This window comes from Mus musculus, chromosome 3 (assembly GCF_000001635.26).
Source record: "Mus musculus strain C57BL/6J chromosome 3, GRCm38.p6 C57BL/6J".
Lineage (NCBI taxonomy): Eukaryota > Metazoa > Chordata > Mammalia > Rodentia > Muridae > Mus > Mus musculus.
The window spans coordinates 68,888,571-68,908,307 of NC_000069.6; the positions used below are offsets into that span (position 1 = coordinate 68,888,571).

At 41.6% G+C, this 19,737-nt stretch overlaps 1 protein-coding gene and 1 pseudogene across 5 annotated transcripts in view; both read right to left on the reverse strand.

Annotated features, from left to right (window-relative positions):
- Window positions 1-3,928: 3,928 nt before the first annotated feature.
- Window positions 3,929-19,737, reverse strand: part of Ift80 (intraflagellar transport 80) — a 112,182-nt gene continuing 96,373 nt past the window's right edge. For 2 of the 5 annotated variants that reach the window (XR_001783737.2, NM_026641.2), the window contains 2 exons: window positions 9,915-10,038; window positions 3,929-5,611 (listed from right to left, as the gene is read on the reverse strand). Coding sequence is in view for 4 of the 5 variants with exons in the window: in NM_026641.2 (NP_080917.1) it covers window positions 5,501-5,611; window positions 9,915-10,038 (235 nt within the window). In the remaining variant the exon portion in view is untranslated. The remainder of the gene's footprint in view (window positions 5,612-9,914; window positions 10,039-19,737) is intronic. The other 3 variants (XM_006501967.4, XM_017319702.2, XM_006501966.4) reach the window with 2 other exon arrangements.
- Gm18588 (predicted gene, 18588) lies at window positions 13,697-14,330 on the reverse strand (annotated as a pseudogene).

The following is a 19,737-nucleotide window of genomic DNA, read 5'->3' on the forward strand; positions in this document are numbered from 1 at the left end:
AGTTGTCCTGGCACAGCAAAAGGGACTGCTAAGGCCTCTTCATCAAGAAGACACTCCACATAGAGACAGGGTGAAACCAAGAAACCAGTGAGACCCATAGCTATTAAATGAAAGTGCTGTCTCATTTTGTGGGTACCTGGTATTAGATTAGTTTTTTGGGAAATCTCTATTTTGTTTTGGATTTTAGTTTTTCACGACAAACTCTCTCACCACTTTGCTGAGGTTGGAATTTGCTATGTAGCCCACTCTAGCCTTGATAACTTTCTGCTTCTGTGGGCCCAGGTAAGAATCTTTATCTTAAATAGTCTGTGAAGGTTTCTCTGGGCCCTTGGTTTCAAAATCAGTTATAATAATAGCCTTTTTAAGGCTATTCATTTCTACAGAGCTCACCATGGCACAATCACAGACAGTCACACATGATCCAGTTACACGGCAAGTGACTATTCCAGAGGGAATGGCCATCCTGGAGGACTGAATACAAGCTGTGAGGAAAAGTGTGAAGTGCCCTTGCTGAAGGTGCTCTCCAGGTCTCCATGTAAATGCTCAACAGAAGCTCTGATGAAGCAGTTGGTGTGTGCTGTTAGCAGGACTCAGTTTTATGCTGATCATATCCACTGACTAGGTCTGTCACACAGGGCTTGGGAAATGTTGCTATTAAGGGGCCTCACCTGCATGGCATCCCACCAAACCTTACTGCTACAGAATCCACCAACAGTCTGAGAAACCTCATCAGGTCTGTCATGGCTTTCTCTTAGTGGCCCCTGTAAAGCCTGAGAACATGATGATAATTAACAAGAATGGGGAGAGATAGATAGAATCAAGGAACTTCTCCCACAGATAGAAGTCTAGGTCACAGTCTCCAAGCAGAAAGCCTTACAAACTGCTGAGGAGTTGACTGAGGCTGGCAGATCTGGGAGATGGAGGATGGGGGAGGGCTTCAAATGGGTCCTGACAAGGCTGATGCTCTGGATCAGCTTAATTTATCTAGGAATACACACACACACACAAAGGACCAGAGGAGAAGACACTAGACTGATTCAACCACGAGCCACCTTCTTATGCCAAAGGATACTTACAGTAAGGCTTTATTCTGAGAATGTAGCATGCAATTGAAACAATCATTGATTGTAGAAAGTCAAGGAGCATCCTGCATGAAGGGCTAGCCTTCTTCATGGTTGTCAGCAAGAAGATGGAGGATCTGCATTAGACAGACCCCTGTTTTCTTGCTGGCTTGGGGTGGGGTGTCAGGAGGAGGGGATGGAGTAGAATGACTACACAATTCTCATAGCAGGAAGAATGCTCCTGTGACTACACTCTCCCATCTTTAAATTTCTTCGTCCTATCTGTCCCGGATAGCTTTGTCAACTTGACATAACTTACGGTCACCTGAGCAGAGATCTTTAAGAGAGAAATTGCTTTGATCAGCTTGGTCTGTAGTTATCTCTGTAAGAGGTTTTCTTAATAATTGATGTTGGAGAGCCCAACCTATGGGTGACACCATTCCCTGAATTGTATAAGCCAACTAGTAGCCATATCCTATACAGTTCCTGATTACTTCATTGGTTGTGAAGGGAGTTTCTTGGTAGAGTAGTAGACTAGCAATCAGGTCTGTTTTGAGTTCCTGCCTTATAGTCCCTCAGTGATGGACTATTACCTGGGATGGTAAGGGGGAAAAACCCTTTATTCTACAAAGCTTCTTTTATGATCACAGCAACAGAAATGAAAGTGGAGCACCAGATGCAATGCTCAAGACCAAGGCTGCAACGGCAAGTATGGGAAACAGAATTGCTTCCTGAGTAAGAAATCAAGACATTAAAGCTTTGCATCTAAACCCCTAAACATCTGATGGAGGTGGGTGTCTTAGTTGCTATAATAAAGTATTGGAAATGCATGAATTATAAAGACATTTCTTTCTCATGGCTTTGAGGTTGAGGAGCTGAGATCTGGTGAGGTCCATCTCTTTGCATCCCAACTGGGTGGAGAGCAAGACACAGTAAGGAAATAAGTAGAGGTTGGGAGGGAGGGAACACATGTCTCTGTTATAAGAGAAAACTTTTCTAACAACACTTTTTTGTTAAGCCATCCATTTGTGAGGGTGGGGTCCCCATGACCTAAACACTTCTTAAAGGTCCTACTTCCCAATACCTTCCCAATGGCAGTTAAATTTCAACATGAGATTTGGAGAGGATATTCAGTCCATGGCAGTCTATGGATTATTAGCTACTACTGTGTTATGGATAGACAAAGCTTGCTGATTCTATACTCAGTGGAATCTTACACTATGTGAAGTGGACTGAGGGAAAAGCACTTGCTAACTAGTACTGTTGCTTACAACTAGGTCATCACAATGCCAATACCCTTTCAAAGGGGGAAATGGATGATGTAGAGGACTGGTACCTAAGGATACAGGAATGAGCCAGTGAATGAAACAGAATGCCAAGATTACATTAATGCCTCAACAGAGACTTAGAGAAGGACAAGACAGTGTCTTATTTCAATCATGCCTGATGACTGAAAGGGTGATGCCATATTTTCATCAGAGGTGTAGTGGTCATTCAAATTCTGAAGGTCTATACCTTCACCTTTTAGAAGTGAGATAGGGCTCAGGTAATGCACCAGTATCTTTAGTTACATTTATATCATAATTGTGATTCACACTGGCCTGTTTGGTTAAGAGTCCAGTATCAGTGCTGTCAATTGCACTGGGAAATTACAAATGTTGCTTTTACTATGCTCAGCAAGGTATGGATTTTTTTAACTATAAAAGATAGTGTCAAAAACCAGGGAGGAGGCTATAATGAAGAATCTACCTGATCTTTGGGAGAAGGAAGGTAACTGGCACAGAACTTGCAAAGTCTCAGAATTGTCCTGAATGCTAGGGTATCTGTTATAATAAATGGGGTGGTTGGGGAATGAAATCTAGATGGGATGTGATTGGCAGAAAAAGATCTCAGGGCAGAAGTTTGGGGCTGGAGATGAAGGCCAACAGCATGGCTGACCTGGCTGGTTTATACTGCCAACATGAGACAAGTTAGCATTATTTGGAAAGATAGACTTGAGAAAATGCCTTAATAAGATTCATTGATCAAATTAATAAATAAATGCAATCTCCAAACCCATTTGGCCCCCCGGAGTTCAGCTAACTGAGAGGTCTAGCCCTGTCCTCAGTTCCCTGCCCTGTTTGGATTCCTAACCAGACTTCCTTCGGTGATGATATGCTGCAATATGAAACTGAAAACAAAAATAAATTCTTTCTCCCCAAGTTGTTATTGCTCATGGTGTTTTACCACAGGAACAAAAACTCTAACAAGACAGACGCCAACATTATGCATATATTTTATATATATATATATATATATATATATATATATATATATATATATATATATACACATATACACACACACATATATATGTATATATATTATTAATCAATTATGCATATAATTAAACCTTGATCTAAAAAACAAAACTGAGAAAACCCAAGACAGCAAGACTCAGGGAAGACACTTCTTGCTGAAAACTTTCATAAATGGGGAAGAGTTTGGGCAGTCTCCTGGATTCAGGAGGCCAGGACAAGAAAGTTCTGTCTGTGCCTTTCCTCTTCCCCAGGCCTTGACCTCTGTGCTTCCTCCATGTTCCTGTTTATACTCCATTTATCCTTCAAAACAGAACCTCAGCAAAGTCCTCCAGGGAGCTCCACAGACAACTCTATTGAATTATCAACCTGAAAGGCAGGGACTTATGGGAACCCCCACTGTATAGTCATGTCAAACACGAGTGCAGCTTGGGGACTCAGGGCAGTTGATAGCTGAAGAAAAGGCAGTCCAGCTGCGATCTGTGGCCTGTGGAGTCCATTGCTGACTCTAGTAGGCAGTGTCAAGATTGAGTTGAATTGTTAGCTACCAAAGAACACAAACAGACTTCATTATTTTTTTTTAACCTTTTTATTGTGGTAAACATACTAAACATAAAATTTAACCATTTTTTTCTTTTGAAACATTACACTGAAATTTAACAAAGTAGAAAGCATGTATAACATATAAGTCAATTGCTTAGATTTCATGAATTGAACATATCTGTGTATCCAAACTCTAGACTAAGAATTGAACAGTCCAACATTTCATAAAAGAAAAGGTACATATTGGGAACTATGGGGCATTTCTATGAACAAAACCTACATGAGAAATTACAGTGGAGGGAAAGGGGTGATGTTTTTCCCAATTAGTGTGCATGAGCTCTGTAATGCACCAATTCTAAGAGCAGGGTCAAGGGCACTTTAGAGGGATGTCTGTGTCACTGTTAAAAAGCTTTTGGGGACTTGGGGATGCATTATATTAAAGCCAGACAAACAGGGTCATCCAGTGAGGAGAGTTTTGAAAATTTAGACTCTAAGTCTGAGGCCCAAATATTCTGAAGTCAGGGAAGAATGAAGAAAATGCAGTTTACCAACTTTGTCAATAGAGTAACAACAACAACAAAAGCAGTTTGACTACTTTTTCAATATGGTTTAAAAAAAAAAACAACTGGAAAGAAAATTTATCATTTTAATCCTTTTAAAGAGGACAACGGAGTTCACAACACCCACGATGCTATACAACCATCACCACTCTCCATTTCTAGGGCTCTCACCCCAAGCAGCAATGGCCAGCGTTACACAATGAATTCCCTCCTCCAGGGCCTGTCCCTCTTGCCTCTTTTCTGACCAGAAGAACTTACTTAATCCGAGTGCCTTGTGTGAGCCCCGCAGGACTGACGTCTGTGCCATGTCTAACCTACTTCACGTAGTGGAAGTTCTCCTAGGCTCATCCACGTTGCGGCATGTGCCACAGCTCAACCCTTCTATGAGAGACTAATCACTGCCGGTGAATACCACGTGGTTTTATCTAATTGTAGCTGATGGATACCATAGCTGTTCCCAGCGTTTGTTATGTGAACTATAAACTTCGATATACATCTACATTGTACCATTTTCCCCAAACCCTTTCTCCTGTATTTTTGTTTCATAAAGTATGGAAGATACTTTACAATTTATATATCAAATAGAATACATACAATCAGAATAACATACATTGTAAATAACTCAAGGCTTTATTATAAGAATACCTATTTATACTGAAAAAAACAGAAATAAAGGAACAAACAAACAAACAAACTGGAATGTACTCAACACTCCTTGGGCATAGATAAGCATATAGAAATATTTTCTTAATTATTAGACTAGAAAAATAGAAATGATGGAATTATATAAGGTATTTTGGGCTTAACCTTTCTGAACGTACCTTAAGTATTAAAAACACAGAAAACTCATACACTTATTCAAAGACAATGCCTTTTTCTTTTGACTGGGGATGAGCCCCAGGGCCTCATGTATGCTAGGCAAGTGCACTACCATCTAGAGGAAGCACTAGTCTTAAAATTATGCTTTTTTTTCTTCTTAAAGCAAACAAACATGCACATCTTTGGTTAGTCCAAACTAGTTTGGAGGTAAGCGTGGCCCTTAGTGCTTTAAGCCCACACTCTTGCTGGACTGGCCGCTGGATGATCGGTCTCGTTCTTTAGTAATTTCCATCTCAATTTTGGCTTTGATTTTCTCCCAGTCTATTTGGAGCTACAACAGAAGGAAAGAGAGAACCGTACTTAAGTCCTGTGGTTTCAGTTAATCCAAAGTAACCAAGAGTCAATAAAAACAGAATCTATGACTTCCAGAACACAGACGGGATTAAGGAGAGGCTAAGGAGAAGTAACGCTGAAACCCTATGAGCTACCTTTGAGATCAAGACAATGGTTAGAAAGCACAAGGAAGTCTCATCCTCAGATTCATAAGACCAAAATTCTAAGCAGCTCTGTGACAATCCACAGAACCTCAGGGTCTGAACAGAAGCTTAGTTAGGGACATGGTCTAGCAGCAACTCTGATCCCGACAAAAGCAGATCGGGCGGAGCGGCAGCTAGAGTATGTTTGGACCAGCTCTGCTCTGGACCTCTCATAAGCCATTAGAAGCCCAGCTTGCAAGGAAAGACAAGGGAAGGTTGTTTCACAAGTGGCTCCATTGTGCCTTAATGTGACAGAAGGGTGTGGTAGTCACTGATGAAAGCCATCAGAGGAAGTAGATGACAGGCGCCCCTGGGAGACACATAAGGGTAAAAAGGGTTTTATCTGTTTCTCTTTTATCCATTACAAGGGCACATATACGCTAGCCTAGGCCCATCTCTTTCTAAGTTCATTTGAGTTGATAATAGGAAAGGACTCGTCTGTCCTTGAGTTCTATGAGAAATTTCTTTAGGAATATTTATTTCTTTAGGAATACACTGTTAAACAAAATTAGAGATCACTTATTTAGGAATGTGTGTCTTCTAAGGCAAGACATGGGAAAAATTGGGTCCTAGATTAAGTTTAAACTGTGAAACAAACCCAAGATGCTAAAAGTCAGTCAGAAATGAAGGGGCTTTTACCTCTTTATACAGGGGTGTTACCTCTTTACAGAGGAACGTCACCTTTGACATGTAAAGGGGCTACACCTTTACACAGGGTTGAGCAAACAGCATAAAACCAGATCAAAGCAGCACTGGCTGCTTGAGCAGATACATCTGAAGAAACTGAGAGATTAGCTCAATCTTAATAGAACTGCATGTCTATTTTGTGCTACTAGTATTTGATGAAATCATTTAGTTATTTTTTTATTCCAATATGCTATATCTAAATTTCCATTAAGTAATTTGTTGATATTTTGGTGACCTTAAAAATAATTGTACATATTTATCTATAATATATAAGATAGACTGATTAATAATTAATAGAATTTCTTTTAGCCTAGATGATAACTGTCTGTACTAAGAATCAAATGACAGCCTGCTGAAAAGCAGGACAAATATTAGAGTATTGAAAGAATGGTTTTCAGGCCACAACTTGTTATTTTTAAATGGCAATGCATGCATTTCCATGTTTAACAAAGCAGTTATAAAAAGGGAGACCAACTTTGCTGACTGCCTTGGCCTTCTTCCAGCCTTAAATTGACAGACATTTGTTTCTCTGGTGAGTCAGAGGACAACTCTACCAAGCACCTGCTGCAGCGCCGCCCCAGCAGCCGGCCCCTCACCTCAGCTGAGGGCATCATCAATTACTGGCTGGAATGCAAATGAATGCATCACCTGATGGTCGCCTGCAGAAGGTGACTGCTTCACTTCACCTGACATTTATCCAGTTTTAGGACAGTGTTCTATAGATAATTTAGTCCTAATAAAAATATTTTTAACAGTGTGTTTTAGATAAGAGTGCTCGTTCTCTGACAGTTTCAAGTGAAACTACATCAAAAGACTTACTTTCTACTATAGGGAGTGCCAAACTATTTGGAAGTTATTTTGATCCCCAGTCAATTCTTAGTCGCATAAAAGTGTCTAAACAATGCACATCTAATGGCTTTCTGTCTAGTAGCCATCGTGCCTACTCTTAGTAAAGGTCAGCTGCCCAATTAAACGGAGATTAGCATGGTAATCAGTCATGAATTCAACAAATTCTCCATCCTTATACTCAGCAACCTACTAGCCCTCACCCTAACTGTTTCCCTCCTGCCTCAGGCTAACCTCTTCACATCCCTGACCCCTGGAGGACACTGCCTTCAGGAACCAGAGCCAAGTTCTCTTGACAACTTCTCATCTCCTGCCTCCTGCCTCCTGTCTCTGCGCGCTCACTCTCCTCACTCCCAGTCTCTCCAGAGTACTGTGAACTGACTGTTCATCAGCTACACTTCAGAAATCTTTGTTTAATGTGGAGCTAGGGATCAATACCTCATAGATGCTAGGCCAGGGCTCTATAACTGACCTACAGCCTTGGGCCTAGGAACTTTGCTAAAACTATCAGCTGTTTGCAATCCTTATCCTGTCTTATAGCCTTCTCTGTGCAACAAGAATTAACACTTGTTTATGTCAAGCCTTGATCTAAGTATGGGGTTCAATAATGGATGAAAACATTAAAAAAACACTATCTTCATAGATAATAAAGACAGGAACAGACAATAAATACATTCTTAAGAATGTAAGTCATACACAGTAAGGGGGCTGAAAGTAGGGAAGGAGACAGTGAGTGTCTGGTGTAAAGTAAAAAGTCTCATGACCATTTAATTACTTGCTGAATTTCTAGGGGTTTTCAAATTTAGTGATCAGTGAGGTTGATGGCCCTAAAAAGTTGATCCTAAGGTTTAAAAGGCCAGCTGCATGACAGGAAAAGGCCTTGGGACAGCAGCATTCTTGGGGCCTTGAGTACTACTACTGTTGCCATCGCTCCTGTACAAATGCACCCTCTCTATTCTAGTTTCTGTTCCTTCCAAATGTCCTCTCCCACAGCCACCTTAGATGATGTCAGGAAGGATAATTTTTCCTCAACTCTCCTAAACTCATAGTGAAATAGATTCCTGTAACAAAGGATGGATTAAAAGAGAAACAAGCCAGTGTGTGCAGTGCGCATGGCATAGGGACCCTTCACTGAAAGGCAACACAGAGCTGCAGCTTACACCTCTGGCTAATACTGCCCTTCACAAACAAGTGACCGTCAGACAGAACAAGACAAAGAGTAGCAGTTTCTCTATTCTTGAGACAGGAAACCAAGAGAAGATAAGCAAATGGGAAGAAGCCAATGGAGTGAAGCCCAGCGAGTCATCTTTCTGGTGCCATCTCTGCTGATGAGGAGCTGTCTCTGGAAGGCTGGAGGGGTGGTGCCACAATTAAGACAGCTTTTGCACAGGAAGAGGATACTTCAGTTCCCAGCACTCACATCGGGGAGTACAGTCCCCGACAACTCAGCTCCTGGCGCTCCAATGCCCTCTTGTGGCCTTCACAAGCACTCGGATGGATGCACACTGTACTACTGAGTCTTTTTTTAAAATGCTGTCTTCAGTAAAGCTGAATTTCCTTCTATCCTGTGTTCTGGTAGGAAGGGCAGAGAATGGAACTCTCCCTCTGTGCTGTTAATGGCACACATCTACTCAGTTCTTAATTCTGAGATAATATAGATGGCTGTAATTTTAGCAAACTAGATAAATATGGATGATAACTAGATGACAGACCCAAATGATACCAGAACATCAGCAAGTAGATGTCAGACACATACGCTGTTTCCCTACACTAAACTTTTAAATCAATAATCAGGGAGTTTTAATTAACTTTTTTTAATTTTAAAAATCCTGTTTTGTATGATTTCCATCCCAGTCTAAATTACTGAGCATACTATGGAGTTGTGCAAGGTCAATAAAGTCCCATGCCAACACGAAAAAAAACAAAACAAAACAAAACAAAACAAAATCCTGTTTTGTGGTTTTTGTAGTTGTTAATTTTCAAATGGTATCTGTGAGGAAGAAAAGCAGACGACTGTAACACCAAAGGAAATAGCTTGTTACAAAGTAGCCTGTTTGCGCTAAGAACACGCCCAGGAAACCCTGTTGCTCTGGCTAAGCTTACGACTATGCTTTAGCAAGTGCTATGTATTACATATAAAGAAGATGGGGATGCTAAGTTTTTGCTATTTAAAATGTAATTTTGAGCCAGATATGTCTCCGTGGCACCTGATACTCCTGCAGAAGATGCAAGTGTAGTCCCCAGCACCCATGATGGGCCCCTCTCAATTACGCTTGATTCTAGCTCCAATTTAAAATAAAAATGTTTTACAAATTAGCTAAAATTTTGTTTATAGAAGGAAAGTATTTTGTGTGTTTGTTTTTCCTAAATGAGGGAAACAGATCTTAGAGTTAGCTTTTTAGGCATCTACATTATTTATCTGAAAATATAAAATAGCACCCAACCTCAAGACAAATTAATTATCAAAACACTGATGCACATTACTAAAAACAATTAGCATAGGACTCAACTTTTGTCATAAGATGAATGTTTATATAAGGCATGCAAACCCCGTGTAATACTTACGCCCTCTGCATATTGTAAATATCGTTTATTAGTTTCCTGTTTACCAAATGTGTCCAAGAACTTCTGACGATAAGCGAGCACTGTATCAACGTGGGTTTTGTATTTTACAGCCAACTCCAGCGCCCTAGAAGAAGTTACAGATTGTCAATATGGCCGTGTCTATACAGCAGAGCTCTGCAGTCAGAGGTAGGGCAAAGACTGTCTGCTTAGCCCGAGGGCTGGAAAGCCATTTCCTGTGTTAGCCATCTATGTATTTACAAAGCCCAGATGAGACTGACCCCTGCTCGCTGACCAGCTCCTGTTGTACAAATACAACGTTTCTGTACACTACGCTAGTTCTACTTATAAGGTATGGATTACCCAACTTCCACCAGTCTCTACATTGTTTGACTGGATCTAGTTTGCATTTCTAGTTTGGTTGAGTACTGCAGAGGACATGTATGACGAACACTCAACATTTTATGGTAAAACATCATAAAATGCAACATTTTATAAATCTATAAATTCTAATCTATATCAAATCAAAAATCTTATAAAATACAAAACTGATATTAAAACCAGTGTGACTAAATGCTATTACTATTTGAATCTTGGAAAGTGGCTGGCAAGGTGTCTTAGCAGGTTAAAGGCATTTACCACCAACCCTGGTGGCCTGAGTTTAACTCTTAGGTCACATATGATGGAGAGAACCAACTTTCCCAAATTGTCTTCTGACTTCTATCCATGCACATGAACACAAATTAATCAATCAGTCAATCAATCAATTAAATTTAAACATTTAAAGAAAAAATTAAAAAGCCATTGACATTTTATTATTCAGTGTATCTATAAAACTATGCTTTTTAAAAATAAGCCTTTAATTTAATAGCAGAATTACAAAGGAAGGAAGGAAGGAAGGAAGAAAGGAAGGAAGGAAGGAAGGAAGGAAGGAAGGAAGGAAGAAGGAAGGAAGAAGGAAGGAAGGAAGGAAAACACTAGCACCACACCAAAGCCACACGCTTATCCTAGTGACACTATGCAAGGAGGTGAACAGATGACCTCAGCCCAAGCCTCTGTGTAAGCTTGACTAGGGTCTCAGCTTAGTCAAAGTCCTGTTCCCGACTCATAGGACTTGAGTCAAGAAAATCCAAGCCGAGCATGTGTATCTACACAATTTACTGTCATCCTGTTTTAAGGCATGGGTGACAGTCACTGTAGTGGGCAAAAGCACATTAATTCTCACACTTTCTAGTATGCTATGACATGAGTAGGACAATTATGAATTACCTGAGCCAGCTATTATAGATCTGTTAGTTTAGACAAAACAACATTAATATTTTATAACTTGTAACTCTTCAGTATTAGCCAAACTAAAAAACATCTTTAGAAAAAATTTGGGGGGTCCAGCAAGATGGCTTGGCAGGAAAAGGTACTGGCCATACAACTCTGGCAAGCAACATAAAGGTGAAGAGAAAGACCCAGCTCCACAGAGCTGTCCTCTAACCTCCATGCTTGCTCTGTGGCCTTGGCATGTATACTCTACCTCACTCCCATCTCTCTCCCTGAGACACACACAATAAATTTAAAAACCTTAAAGTATTTTGGATAATGCTGTGTCTATGGACAATTGACAGGCAAGTGGGCAAGCTATTAAATAACTATGCGAGCTTCCGTATTAAACCTAGAATCTCTACTCAGAGGACTCTACTCTTTCGACACTTGTCTTTTGTCGTTCATATCACATTTGTTACCCAGGATCATTCTTTCAACATCTGAAGAGGCGTGCTCTTCAATGTTTCTTATCCAATTTTTAATATTGTCAAAGGATTTTTCATTGGTGATGTCATAGACCAGCATAATTCCCATGGCTCCTCTATAGTATGCTGTCGTAATTGTTCGGAATCTTTCCTGGCCCGCCGTGTCCCATATCTGAAGTTTAATTTTCTTTCCGTCGAGTTCTATCGTTCTGATTTTAAAATCAATTCCTGGGGTCTCTTGTAGCAATAGAGCTCAAGTTGCAGAAAATCAAACAGAAACTCTCATTGTAAGGTTGGCTGAACTACAGAGAAAATTCAAGTCTCAGCCTCAGAGTGTGTCGACAGTTAAAGTAAGGGCTCTAATTGGCAAAGAATGGGATCCTACAACATGGGACGGGGATGTGTGGGAAGACCATGTTGAAGCTGAGAATTTTGAATCCTCAGATTCTCAAGGGTTTGCCCCACCTGAGGAAGTAGTACCCTCAGCCCCACCTCTTGAAATAATGCCTTCCCCACATGAGGAAATTAATTTTGCAGAGTCTGCTCACGGCCCACCAATAGTTTCTTCTAGACCTGTAACCAGACTCAAAGCAAAACAGGCTCCTAGAGGGGAGGTAGAAAGTATAGTCCATGAGGAAATTCGCTACACTACTAAGGAGCTTAATGAGTTTGCTAATTCATTCAAGCAGAAACCTGGTGAATATGTGTGGGAATGGATTTTAAGGGTGTGGGATAAGGGTGGAAGGAACATAAAACTAGAGCAGGCTGAGTTTATTGACATGGGTCCTCTGAGTAGAGATTCTAGGTTTAATACGGAAGCTCGCATAGTTATAAGACTTGCCTTGGTCATGGTGTCTGTTCACAGCAGTAAAACCCTAACTAAGGCAGAAGTTGGTACTGGGAGTGGGGTATTGCTGTGATAGGCCTGACCATGCTTTTATTTGAAAGAATGTGGATTTTGGGATTTTGGAGTTGGAAAGCAGTGGAATGCTTCAAATGGGGCTTAATGGGTCATCCTAGTAGGAATATGGAAGACTTTGCTGCTGGGAGTGATTTGAATTGTGTTGACCTGACCCAAGAGATTTCAAAGGAGAAGAATTTCAGAATGTGGCATAAAGACTGGTTTTGTGGTATTTTGGTGAAGAATGTGGCTACTTTTTGCCCTTGTCTGAAAAGTTTGCCTGAGGCTAAGGTGAAGAGACTTGTATTAATTGTAAAAATGGAAGTCCAAGGATCTAGCAGTTACTCAGTCTCACGCAGCAAGCAGGCGAAGGAGCAAGAGCAAGAGCTAGACTCCCTTCTTCCAATGTCCTTATATTGTCTCCAGCAGAAGGTGGAGCCCAGATTAAAGGTGTGTTCCACCACACCTTTAATCCCAGATGAAAGGCGTAGCCCAGATTAAGGGTGTGTTCCTTAAACTCGGAGATTCAATCTTCTGGAATCCATAGCCACTATGGCTCAAGATCTTCAAACCAAGATCCAGATAAGGATCTCCAAGCCTCCAGATAAGGGTCACTGGTGAGCCTTCCAATTCCGGATTGTAGTTCATTCCAAATATTGTCAAGTTGACAACCAGGAATAGCCACTACAATCCACCCCTTGTCAACAAGAGGAGCTCAGATGCAATGAGAGAGAATGGGAATCACAGCTCATTAGGTCGCTGCCTGAGCATGGTGTGAGGTGCCCCTCCCAGCTGGCTCCTATACCTTTCCAGAATTATTGTCAGAGATCGATTGGGAGGGGATCCCACGTGATGCCAGTTGGAAGTTCAGGTACTCTGGGAGTGACCATTTCCTTCAGTGAGAATCTAATGCCTCACGGTGGCCTGCCAAGTTCCCGTGGAGTCTCAGTGATGGCCCATAGCAGTGCCCCAGCAATGCCTTATCCTATGCCTCCAACAGTACCTGCCACCACGGGCTCTTTAAAATTATGGAATTGAGCTGCCGACTGTAAGTCATCAATAAATTCCTTTATTATCTAGAGACTATCCATAAGTTCTGTGACTCTAGAGAACCCTGCATTGTGTTGCTACAGATTGCTATTGCAGATTGTATTTGGAGACAAGTTGACATGGCTGGGAGGAGTCAGACTGCTGCTAGGTGGTGAGTTCCCACTGCCTGTACTATTTGGTGTTGGAGTCTGATGATGTCCCAAGGTAGCTAACACAGGTCCAACAGGTAAGGAAGATGGACGCTGCTCTGACTTACACAACTGAGCGGGTTCTGGAGGTAAGGCAGTCTGGGAAGGCATTGTGCTGATCACAGGTTCCAAGGGACTAGGCTGGTATATTGCATCTACAGGATTAATAGTACTTTTAGCAATCTGTAGCAACACAATGCAGTGTTTAATTGATTCTACCATGCTATTTGTTGTGTCTTTGAGAGTTTCAACTTTCTTTCTCTGTTCATCATCTTTACAATTTTGAAGCTTGTCATCAAAAAGCTTTAATTGTTCTATCAAGATCTGCAGGTACGCGTCAGCCTCGGTAAGTTTCTTATCAAAGTCTTGGACACTGGGGATGAATCCTGAATCCAAACCTCCGCAAGCGGCCAGCAGGAGAGCCATTCGCGGCGGCCGGCCGCCGTCTCAGGGGAGGGGCCCTTCCCCAACCCGGATGCCCCTCCGCGCCCCGCACCCCAGCCCTGGAGCCGCTGGAGGACGCCCTCTCCCGCCCTCCCCCGCCCTCCCCCTAATGCCCTTGATTTTCTTAATGAATTAGGTGATTCAGTGCACAAAGCTTTCTACAAGATGGGGAAAAAATCGAAAAATGATTTTACTGGCTGGCTGCTCTTAGTATCTGTGGAAAAAATGATGAATGAAAGGAAGGAGTTGTGTGATAAAATCAAAAGGCTCCAGACACAAGTAAACGATCTAAAAGTTGCTAAGTGTGTCCTTGAGGAGAATCTTCTCTCTTGTAGCAATAGAGCTCAAGTTGCAGAAAATCAAACAGAAACTCTCATTGTAAGGTTGGCTGAACTACAGCGAAAATTCAAGTCTCAGCCTCAGAGTGTGTCGACAGTTAAAGTAAGGGCTCTAATTGGCAAAGAATGGGATCCTACAACATGGGATGGGGATGTGTGGGAAGACCATGTTGAAGCTGAAAATTTTGAATCCTCAGATTCTCAAGGGTTTGCCCCACCTGAGGAAGTAGTACCCTCAGCCCCACCTCTTGAAATAATGCCTTCCCCACATGAGGAAATTAATTTTGCAGAGTCTGCTCACGGCCCACCAATAGTTTCTTCTAGACCTGTAACCAGACTCAAAGCAAAACAGGCTCCTAGAGGGGAGGTAGAAAGTGTAGTCCATGAGGAAATTCGCTACACTACTAAGGAGCTTAATGAGTTTGCTAATTCATTCAAGCAGAAACCTGGTGAATATGTGTGGGAATGGATTTTAAGGGTGTGGGATAAGGGTGGAAGGAACATAAAACTAGAGCAGGCTGAGTTTATTGACATGGGTCCTCTGAGTAGAGATTCTAGGTTTAATACGGAAGCTCGCATAGTTAAAAAAGGTGTCAAAAGTTTGTTTGGTTGGTTGGTTGGTTTGAGACAGGGTTTCTCTGTGTAGCCCTGGCTGTCCTGAAACTCACTCTGTTTCACGATCGATTCCAGGGGCACATGGACACTGGCCAAGGAGAGCTCTGGGCCTTTCTGAGGGCTGCCTTGGGACTGGAAGAGAGGGCTTCCGGGCCCAGTGGAGAAGGGCAGGAGAGGTCTGGCTGGGGCAGAGGCAGGCAGCAGCGGGGAGGCAGTGGGCCCAGGAGAGAAGCAAGAAACAGGTTTCACCAAGCCTGAGGTTACTTTGGCCTCTTCCAGAAGCTGATCAAGGGCATCTAGGCGGTGCGAGGTGCTGGAGCTGGGGTATTCTGGACCTTTGGGCTCAGCCTTTGGAGCCAAGGCTGGGGCAGGTCCAGAAGAGAACATGAAGGAGCCATGCCTTGTGAAGAGGTAATCCAATTTCCCCATGGTAATCTGGATCTATCACCCCTCCTAACACTGTTATTCCTTTTTTAGCCTGTTGGTTTAAGGGCATTAGAAGCCCAAAATGACCAGGGGGAAGTCTGAGCTTCCAGTTCAATGGAATGTTTGTTGTAGCTCCTGGTAGGAGCACTCCCCTCTCTGGAGCCAAAACTTCTAAGCCAGCAGAACCTAGAGTTATGGGGACAGGAAGCAAAAATTTTCCTAGAGGGTCACTAGGGGTGATAGTAAGTGGAACTATTCCATTTTCCACCCCTTGATTCCTGGACCCATGAATTCGACAAACTTTTGACACCTTTTTTAACTATGCGAGCTTCCGTATTAAACCTAGAATCTCTACTCAGAGGACCCATGTCAATAAACTCAGCCTGCTCTAGTTTTATGTTCCTTCCACCCTTATCCCACACCCTTAAAATCCATTCCCACACATATTCACCAGGTTTCTGCTTGAATGAATTAGCAAACTCATTAAGCTCCTTAGTAGTGTAGCGAATTTCCTCATGGACTACACTTTCTACCTCCCCTCTAGGAGCCTGTTTTGCTTTGAGTCTGGTTACAGGTCTAGAAGAAACTATTGGTGGGCCGTGAGCAGACTCTGCAAAATTAATTTCCTCATGTGGGGAAGGCATTATTTCAAGAGGTGGGGCTGAGGGTACTACTTCCTCAGGTGGGGCAAACAATATAAACATATGAGTATAACTCAGCAATACCACAAATGGTAATGCCAAAATGAAGAAACATGATTTCTTATAAAACATATCAACATATGCTGTATTTTGTTCTGGTGGTTTGAGTGAGAATAGCCCCCAAAGGATCATAGATTTGAATGCTTAGTCACCAGGGAGTATCACTATTGAAAAGATTAGGAGGTACGGCTAGTTGGGGTAGGTGTGGCCTTGTTAGAGTAAATGTGCCACTGGGGTTGGGCCTTGAGGTTTCAAGAGCCCAAGCCAGGCCCAGTGGCTTGCTCTCACAGTTGCCTGTGGATCTGGACATAGAACTCTCAGTTATTTCTCCCATACCATAGCTGCCTGTGTAACACCATGTTCCATGCCATGATGAGGATGGACTAAACCTCTGAACTGTAAGCAATCCCCAATTAAATGCTTTCTTTATAGGAGTTGCTGTGGCCATGGACTAGCAGAGTCTCTTATTTTGTACAACACTAAGTCTTTCAGAGAACAATGAATCAAGCAGATGGGGACTGATGTGAGAAAGAAAAGGCAAGGATTGAGTAGCAGAGGCTCTGAGGGTTGAGTGGTGGGGGCCAAGGTGCCTTCTTCCTTCTAGCCTCTACCCACCTGAGCCTCTGATCCTGCTGAGCTGTGTGTCAGTGGGGACTCTGCTGAATCACACTACTGGCACCTTACAGTAAATGATGGGCTGGGAAACCTTGCTTGCAAAAGTGAAAGCAGAAGTCATAGGCAGCCACTCTGTATTGGGGCTTTTAAAAAATTCTGGGGAAGTAATTTGGTATGCAAACATCAATACATTTAATTATGCAGAGAAGACAATGTAATATCTAATCCTGTATTCAGGGGTTAGGCCCGAGTATTCTCTACATTACTGTCATTATGACAATAAAGCATGCATTAATTATTTGAAGAGTAATGGCTAAAAGTAAACATTTACATATGTGCTATTTTAAGTACTCTCTAAATGCACACACACTGGGTAAAAAATGTTTCTCTACCACATTTAGGAGGGAACTTACTTCAAATTATATAAGGGTTTTGGGAACAGTATGTCTCTAGTTTTAAAATGGTTTGGCAACCAAACAAATGTGACATTAGATTCTAGGGCTGGAATAAGTCCATGTATTTTAAATAGGAAAAAGTTATATAAAAAGATATGATAACTTCCAAATATGATTTTTTGCATAACTTGAATAAATCAAAAGCCCTTTATATAACTGGCAGTAGATTAGAAATTATTTTACTAACACTTATACACAATATTAGTGTATACCTGGAGCTTTCATTTCTGATTCTCCTGAGTTTCTCAGACAACAGTAACACTGAATGTACAAATAGACACCAAACAGATAAACTACCTACCTACATGTCTCTAGTCTGCATTCTACCAGGTTGCAGGCATTCTCCAAAAACAAATATGAAATATAGAAAGACAACCAGCCAAAGCATGGCTTCCAAGCAGAGTAACACATGAATGAATTAAAAGCCACCCCCTTCTAGAAGCTTTAAACAGAGGTAGAGTTCAGGGACCTTAAAAGCAATCTAGTGTGTCATTCAACACTTCCTTCCACCATTCTAAAAGTAAGGTATCTAACAGTGACCATCAACACTTGCCAATATCAGAAAACCACAGATGATCAGTCATCCTGGAAATATACATACCACAAGCTACAGTAGTTACGTTCCCTCTCCCTAGCCCCCAATTAAACCTGTAAGGACCTAGGTTTAGGATGAATTTGTAGCTAATTCAGGAGACAGACACCATAAGGATGTAATCAACAATGTCGAGATGATAGGAAGTCCTACAGGTCCAGTTCCTTCAGTGGGAAAATTATAAGCAAACACAAAAAGAAACAGGATGTCTAAGAATGTATCAACTAATCACAAAATATGAGTCTTCTATGGATCACAGTTCAAACCATAAAAATGCTCATTAGATAACAGAGAAACAGGAACACTGTATAATTGCTGATTATTTTTAAGTATGGTTATGGTATTATGGCAGCTAAAATCTTTTGGAGAGATACATTTAAATTCTCACAGATAAAACGTGATAATTGTAGTCTGCTTTAAAATAAATGGTAGGAGGAGGGAGGGCATGGAGACTGTAATAACTGCTCACTGCTGAGGCTGACTGATGGTCACCTCACACTATTTATTATGTGCTTTTCCATAACAAGGTCTTTTTTAACTTCATCCTTTTGGTTCTTCCTAACGTATTTTGCTGAATATTCTTTTTCCCCCTTGCACATACTAGGCAAGCATTCTAGAAACCAAATGCTACTCCAAAGCCTAGTCTTTTGTGTGTGCGAGCATGTGTATGTGTGTGTCTGTGTTTAAGCCAGAAGGTAATGCTGGGTGTCACCTTCAATTAGTTTCCACTTTACTTTTTAAAACGTTTTTTATAATTAATTAAATTTGTTCATTGACATTCTTATATATGTATAAAGGGCATTCTTATTATTATCATCTCTCACTCTCTCATCTCCCTCCCCATCCCTGTTATTCATCCTATAAATCTCTTTCGCACATTCATGTCTCTGTGTGTGTGTTAAGTGACACAATGAATTCAACCAGGGCCCTCTGTGTTACCATGGTAGAAAATTATTCAATGACTCCTCATATCCCAGAATCTATCAGTAACATATATTACAGCAAGCAGGGGTAGGGCCACGGGACGCCCTCCCCAGCCATAACTGATGGCTGGCAGGGTAAGTTTTGAGCAGGTAACCACAGCTGCTGTGAGTTCAAGACTACATTGACTGTCACACCCAGACGAGCACATTTAGAAGCCGTTCTCTTATCTTCTGGCTCTTACTTTCTTTCTGTTCCCTCTTCTGAGCTGTTCCCCAAGCCTTAGAGGGATGTTGTTATAAGTATCTGATTAGGTCTGAGCACTCATCTGTCTCTATACCTTTCCTTTTAAAAAGGGTTCTCATTGAACCTGGAGCTTGACAATTCAGATAAATTGGCTGGCCAGGAAACCCTAGTGGTCCTTCTGTCTCCACCCTCCCAGCACTGGGATTACAGGTACGCTGCTGTACCCAGCTTTTTATATGGGTGCTTGGAATGCAAATAAGATCCTTAAATGATGAAATGGTAAGCACTCTCCCAGCTGAGTCCTCTTCTTAAGCCAAACCCTAACAGTGGGCACTTGGTACGGCTGCACTTCGCTCTTCTCTGTAAACGCTAATTGTTAGCCATAGACTTATGTTCTCTACCGACTGACAATTCCTTAAAGGAATTATCCTTTTTGATAATTTTGATAGTTTTGATATTGAGGAATTTTGCTAATTCCTCAAAGACTGGGAGTTCCCTTGAACTTCACATCTGTAAATCACACTCCCTGTAGGGCCTCATGACCTTGACAAAGGCAATTTAAATGACACAGTCAAACTTTTTATACAGAATAACC